General features: G+C 44.2%; 1 protein-coding gene across 1 annotated transcript; it reads right to left on the bottom strand.

The window, feature by feature from the left end:
* Positions 1-417: 417 nt before the first annotated feature.
* LOC110510216 (claudin-4) lies at positions 418-3,810 on the bottom strand. The gene has a single exon (XM_021591600.2). It carries the CDS (start codon positions 3,091-3,093, stop codon positions 2,419-2,421), a length of 675 nt encoding a protein of 224 aa, XP_021447275.1. The 5' UTR covers positions 3,094-3,810; the 3' UTR covers positions 418-2,418.
* Positions 3,811-7,548: the final 3,738 nt, after the last annotated feature.

Below are 7,548 nucleotides of genomic sequence, written 5' to 3'. Positions count from 1 at the left end.
ATGCTGTAGTTTAATGTGAATGTCTTCTCTCTGTCACACATGGGTGAAACTGAAACTCTGGGAAAGAGTTTACTTGACTTCTCTGCAGCCTATCCTCCTTTGACTGTTGTTTACTCTGAATGGTAGATCCTTCCTGTCAAGTCTTTAGCTCACTCATAAACACACACACACACACACACACACACACACACACACACACACACACACACACACACACACACACGCACACACACACACACACACACACACACACACACACAACCTTTTACCGCAGCTCCCTCTATTTCACAATCAGTAAAACTAAACATACAGGTGAAAGAGACTGTACATCCACATCCAGCTGACATGTTGAAATACTTCCTATTCATTTGAGCTATTTTATTATTGGGGAACATTAAAGCGTCAAATATTCCATCTCAAAATAATGCAAAAAACACATATTTTACTGAACAGAGTAAAACACTTTTGTTATATAACCTGTTTTGTATGAATCATCAAACTGTAAACACAATATTTCCAGGCAAACAGAGGTCAATCATTTACAGTACAGGAGTTACACGTCCCATGGAAAGCTTAATAATTTCAAAAGATCCCAGATTGTCTGTCAGTAAATGGATGACATACTGCAACAACAAAAACAGATATGATATCAAAGTCCAAACTTCATCTGAGTAGTTTTTTTTTTTATATACAGGTTCACTCTATGGTGAGAAGATAAGCTATAACATTTTATATGACCATGAAGTCTCCCTCCTCCCCTACTCTCAAACATCACAATGTCACTGCTGTCAATGCTCTTTGTATTCTGTAGTTTACTGCTACTGTGCCACCTTGTTGACCTGACTGTTTGGTTGCCCCGGCAACCCCGCAGTCTATTTTTGTTGTTTACGTATCTTATAAAATATATGTATATATTGTCCTAGTCTTACTGTACATATCGTGCATTGTTGAAACGTCTGTTGACCGGATTGGACTCTGATGCATAATCAATTTCCCCTTTCTCTGCCTCCCTCTATGGTTTTTAGACAACAGTTCAAATGCAATACCGGCTGTGTGCAGTCCTACCTCTTCTTCTGACAACAGTACGAAGCCTAAAACTTTTGTTTGACATATTTCACATAACATTTGGAAACATACACATATGGAGTGATTCAAACCATTCAAAATAAGAATAGCACACTAAAAACGTTCCCCAAAATTAAAAAAACGTTTAGTTCAGCTTTAGGCAGTGGTGGAAAATGTACCCAATTGTCATACTTGAGTAAAAGTAAAGATACCTTAATAGAAAATGACTCAAGTAAAAGTGAAAGTCACCCAGTAAAATACTACTTGAGTAAAAGTCTAAAAGTATTTGGTTTAAAATATTCTTAAGTATCAAAAGTAAAAGTAAAAGCTAAAATAATTTCACATTAAGCAAACCAGATGGCACAATTGTTTGTGTTTTTTAAATTTACGGATAGCCGGGGGCATATCCAACACTGAGACATCATTCAGAAACAAAGCATTTTTGTTAAGTGAGTCGCCAGATCAGAAGAAGTAGAGATGTCCAGAGATGTTCTCTTGATAAGTGCCCGAATTGGATCATTTCTGTCCTGCTAAGCATTCAAAATGAGTTTTTTTGGGGTGTCAGGGAAAATGTATAGAGTAAAAAGTACATCATTTTCTTTAGGAATGTAGTGAAGTAAAAGTAAAAGTTCTCAAAAATATAAATAGTAAAGTAAAGTACAGATACCCCAAAAAACTTCTTAAGTAGTACTTTAAAGTATTTTTTATTTAATTACACCGCTGGCTTTCGGTCAAGTTGGTTGTGGTCCAGCAAGCCGTGACATTTTTTTAAATCACATTATTATTTAATCACCTGTATTGACAAGATATAGTATATTGCAAGTCTACAATAACTCTGGTTAATAAGATCATTGTGGCCTATAGTAGTGCTCAGTTATGATGAGTATTTTGCATTTTATTAGGATCCCCATAGCTCTGGCTGAAGCAGCGACTCTTCCTGAAGTCCACACAAAACATGACATAATACAGAACATCAATAGACAAGAACAGCTCATGGACAGCACAACACTTAAAATAAACAATAGAGCCCCTGGCAACTGAGTCCATGACAACTGAGTCCATGACAACTGAGTCCCTGACAACTGAGTCTCTGACAACGGAAAGTAAACCAGACAGTATAAAACAACAAACAATTTTGTTTTGATTAGTGTATAAGGGCTTTTTTTTTTCGGTCTCAGAGGAATAAGAGTAAACTTGGCTCAAACTAAGCTCAAGACATCTCCCTTTCCATGAAGGGAAGAAGGAGTTAAAGAATTTGCCCATTCTCCTGGTATATTTAAACAAACTGTTGAAACAATCCCTTATATTCTAACATAAGAATCCCACAAATACCAACCCCCCGCCGCCCCTTTCTCACACGTAGTCTCTCCTGTTGTACGAGCTGGGGGCTGCAGACCGTGGAGTTGCGGAATACACCATCCGGCTCTGGGGGGGGATTGAGTACCTCGTAATGGGTTTGTCCTCCTGGGGAGGGCAGCTGCAGCAGAGGATAGCCCCCCCCACCAGCAGCAGCGCGGCTGCGGCCCAGCCCAAGTACAGCGCCGCCCCGATCTCCATCTTCTGTGCTGAGGGGATGATGGGGTTGTAGAACACCTGGATGATGGTGTGAGCCGACCAGGACACAGGCACTATCTGGGTCAGCGAAGCCAGGATAAAGGCCACTCCGGCAGACACCATCACCTTGGCCTTCACCCCTTCCTCCTCGATGCAGTTGGTGCACTTAGCCCCAATGGTAGCCACGAGGAGAGCTATGACCCCCAGGATGATGGTGACCACGGTAAGAGCCCTGGCAGCCTGCAGGTCCTGAGGTAAGGCCAGCATGGAGTCGTAGACCTTACACTGCATCTGTCCTGTGCTCTGGAAGACACAGCTCATCCATAACCCTTCCCAGTAGACCTGGGCTGTGACGATGTTGGCTCCGATGAAAGCTGTGACCCTCCACATGGGCAGAGCACAGCTCACTATGCTCAGTATCCAGCCCAGCACTGACAGGATCACACCCACTAGCTCCAGAGCAAACGACGCCATCGCACCTCACTACTGGCTGAGTCCCACTGAGGATTAGGGTGGCACTCCTTGTTTCTCTCACTTGCCTTTGTTCTCAGTCACTCACTCCACAGACGTCTTGATCGCTTTCCTTACTCTTCTCTCAGACCCTCACTTTTCAGCTGTGACTCTTTCATAGTCTCTTTATTTTGCTCTTGTTTTTCACTATCTCAGACTCTCACTCCCTCCCCTCATTATTTCCCTCTTTTTCTTGGTCTTATGTATCTCCAACTTCTTCCTTTTATTTCTCCCTCACACGTCTTGGTTGTAACTATTTCTCACATTCTTTCACCCCTCACACACTCTCTTCTTCTCTCCTGTCTTCAGTTCTTTTCTCTCCTTCTCTTCTTATCTCCTCTCTTCTTCTCTCCTTCTCTTCTTCTCTCCTCTCTTCTTCTCTCCTTATCTTCTTTTCTCCTTCAGTCCTCTAGCAGATCACCTCTCCCTTGTCTACGTATCCAGGAATCGAAGCTTCTCACAGTGCGTTCTCTGTGTGTGTATCTCTGTATGCATTTTCTCAGGTACAGATATCCCGTTTTCTCTGCAGTTGAGATGTTGTTCACTCTTATCTTTATATATTTTATTGCAGCATGGTCAGACCCACTGAAGCCATGACATCATACGCCAGGGCCAGCCAATCAGGTGTGGCCTGGACACCGGCCATTTTTACAGCGAGGGTGTGTGTGTGTGTGTGTGTTTGTGTGTGTGTGTGTGTGTGTGTGTGTGTGTGGGTTTCCTCGTAAAAGGGAGTAGTATTTATGGGTTAGCCTTTAGCCCATAGTAGCACTGTCCTCTGTGGTTTTTATTGGTGTTAATAGGTAATACGTAGCAGAGGCAGGGCTTGTTATGTGGTTGATAACCTGATGGAAGGGAGGCAGGGCTTGTTATGTGGTTGATAGGTAACCTGCTTGAAGGGAGGCAGGGCTTGTTATGTGGTTGATAACCTGATGGAAGGGAGGCAGGGCTTGTTATGTGGTTGATAACCTGATGGAAGGGAGGCAGGGCTTGTTATGTGGTTGATAGGTAACCTGATGGAAGGGAGGCAGGGCTTGTTATGTGGTTGATAGGTAACCTGCTTGAAGGGAGGCAGGGCTTGTTATGTGGTTGATAACCTGATGGAAGGGAGGCAGGGCTTGTTATGTGGTTGATAGGTAACCTGCTTGAAGGGAGGCAGGGCTTGTTATGTGGTTCTAGGTAACCTGCTTGAAGGGAGGTAGGGCTTGTTATGTGGTTGATAACCTGATGGAAGGTAGGCAGGGCTTGTTATGTGGTTGATAACCTGATGGAAGGGAGGCAGGGCTTGTTATGTGGTTGATAGGTAACCTGATGGAAGGGAGGCAGGGCTTGTTATGTGGTTGATAGGTAACCTGCTTGAAGGGAGGCAGGGCTTGTTATGTGGTTGATAGGTAACCTGATGGAAGGGAGGCAGGGCTTGTTATGTGGTTGATAGGTAACCTGCTTGAAGGGAGGCAGGGCTTGTTATGTGGTTGATAGGTAACCTGCTTGAAGGGAGGCAGGGCTTGTTATGTGGTTGATAGGTAACCTGATGGAAGGGAGGCAGGGCTTGTTATGTGGTTGATAGGTAACCTGCTTGAAGGGAGGCAGGGCTTGTTATGTGGTTGATAGGTAACCTGATGGAAGGGAGGCAGGGCTTGTTATGTGGTTGATAGGTAACCTGCTTGAAGGGAGGCAGGGCTTGTTATGTGGTTGATAGGTAACCTGATGGAAGGGAGGCAGGGCTTGTTATGTGGTTGATAACCTGATGGAAGGGAGGCAGGGCTTGTTATGTGGTTGATAACCTGATGGAAGGGAGGCAGGGCTTGTTATGTTGTTGATAACCTGATGAAAGGGAGGCAGGGCTTGTTATGTGGTTGATAACCTGATGGCAGGGAGGCAGGGCTTGTTATGTGGTTGATAACCTGATGGAAGGGAGGCAGGGCTTGTTATGTGGTTGATAACCTGATGGAAGGGAGGCAGGGCTTGTTATGTGGTTGATAGGTAACCTGATGGAAGGGAGGCAGGGCTTGTTATGTTGTTGATAACCTGATGGAAGGGAGGCAGGGCTTGTTATGTGGTTGATAACCTGATGGAAGGGAGGCAGGGCTTGTTATGTTGTTGATAACCTGATGGAAGGGAGGCAGGGCTTGTTATGTGGTTGATAACCTGATGGAAGGGAGGCAGGGCTTGTTATGTGGTTGATGGGTAACTTGATAGAATGGAGGAATGTGGTTGTAATGTGGTTGACAGGTAACCTGGTGGGAGGCAGGGACGTTGAAACAAAGCTGGCTGCTGATAGCGTGTGTGCTTGTGTGTCTTTGTCTACTGTGGCCTATTTGTGTAAAAATAGGCTGCATGCTGACAATTCAAAAAATAGTATCTCAATCCATTCTCTGAGGGCTCGAGGTGGTGCACACTTTCGTTCCAGCCCTGGACTAGCATACACACCTGATTCAACTGACAGATCTCCCTCCATGCCTTTGTTGAGTTGAATCAGGTGTGTTAGCAACAAGCTCTCAAGTCTCACTGCAGAACTAGATGTTCATCCACTATCTCCAAACGTCAGATTTCAAAGTTGCTCCAAATGTCAAATGTTGAAGTTAAGGGTTAAGTTTAGTCACTCATTAAGAAAGGTTAAAGGTTAAAGGGTTACGTTTTGGGATATGGTTAAAACAGTGTCCATGACTGGGATTAAATATGCAACCTTCTGATCCAGAGTTATGGGATTAACCACATCTACCACCCACGTGCACAACGCCCTAGGAAAACCCAAACCTACTTGATGGTTATAGCGCTCACTGTTGCCACTAGTGGCCGGTTTTTAATCAATCAATTCTATTTATAAAGCCCTTTTTACATCAGCAGGTGTCACAAAGTGCTATACAGAAACCCAGCCTAAAACCCAAAACAGCAAGCAATGCAGATGTAGAAGCAACCTTCTGATCCAGTCTTGGGATTTGAAGGCATTTCCCCACACCTCCAGGTGGTAAGGGTAGGTAACATCACATCCGCCACACTGTTCCGACAACACAAAGGCCCCTCAGGGGTACGTGCTCAGTCCCCTCCTGTACTCCCTGTTCACTCATGACTGCACGACCAGGCACAACTCCAACACCATCATTAAGTTTGCCGATTGCGGACTACAGGAAAAGGAGGACCGAGCACGCCCCCATTCTCATCGTCGGGGCTGTAGTGGAGCAGGTTCAGAGCTTCAAGTTCCTTGGTGTCCACATCACCAAAAAATTAACAAGGACATCAAGACAGTCTTGAAGTGGGCACAACGAAACCTATTCCCCCTCAGGAGACTGAACATATTTGTCATGGGTCCTCAGATCATCAAAAGGTTCTACAACTGCACCATCGAGAGCATCCTGACTGGATGCATCACTGCCTGGTATGGCAACTGCTCGGTATGGCAACTGCTGGTATGGCAACTGCAAGGCACTACAGATGGTAGTGCGTACAGCCCAGTACATCACTGGGGCCAAGCTTCCTGCCATACAGGACCTCTATACCAGGTGGTGTCAGAGGAAGGCCCTAAAAAAAGACTCCAGCCACCATAGTCAGAGGCTGTTCTCTCTGCTACCGCATGACAAGCGGTACTGGAGCGCCAAGTCTAGGTCCAAGAGGCTTCTAAACAGCTTCTTCCCCCAAGCCATAGGAATCCTCAACATCTACTCAAATGGCTATCCAGACTATTTGCATTGCCCCCCCCCCCCCTTTTACACCACTGCTACTCTCTGTTATTATCTTATAACTCTACCTACATGTACATATTACCTCAAATACCTCGACTAACCGGTGCCCCCGCACACTGACTCTGTACCGGTAAACCTCTGTATATAGCCTCACTATTGTTATTTTATTGCTGCTCTTTAATTACTTGTTACTTTTATTTCTTAATCTTATTCATTTTTTTTAACAGCATTGCAGGTTAGGGGCTTGTATTAAACAATTCCCTATAAGGTCTACAAATGTTGTATTCGGCGCTTGCGACTAATAAGATTTGATTTGATTTGAAATAGCACCCTATTAGTGATTTTGAACAGTGCCCTATGGGAATAAGGTGTGACTTGGGACACAACCGTAATGCTGGCCAAATGATAGTGCATGCAGCCACACCCACATTAATCTGTGCATGCAGGGCAAGCAATGTTTACAGGCCGAGATATGAAACTTCTTATTTTATTACAGTCCATAAAAATAAGCTTTCGCAACTTCTAAATATAAATAAAAAGGAGTGAACCGAAACATATTTTACTAGGTCATGATGCATGTGTTTATGGCGAATGGGTAACAAAATGTGTATGATTGTGTATGATTTTTCTGGTTATGAATAAGGGATATGGGTCACATGAACAGGCTACATGTTGGACGACAATAATAATATTTACAGTAATATTGTGTCATCGCATGTTTGACATAATCTCACACTTAACC

Source organism: Oncorhynchus mykiss, chromosome Y (genome assembly GCF_013265735.2).
Source record: "Oncorhynchus mykiss isolate Arlee chromosome Y, USDA_OmykA_1.1, whole genome shotgun sequence".
Taxonomy (NCBI): domain Eukaryota; kingdom Metazoa; phylum Chordata; class Actinopteri; order Salmoniformes; family Salmonidae; genus Oncorhynchus; species Oncorhynchus mykiss.
This window is presented reverse-complemented; position numbering and strand designations above follow the sequence as displayed.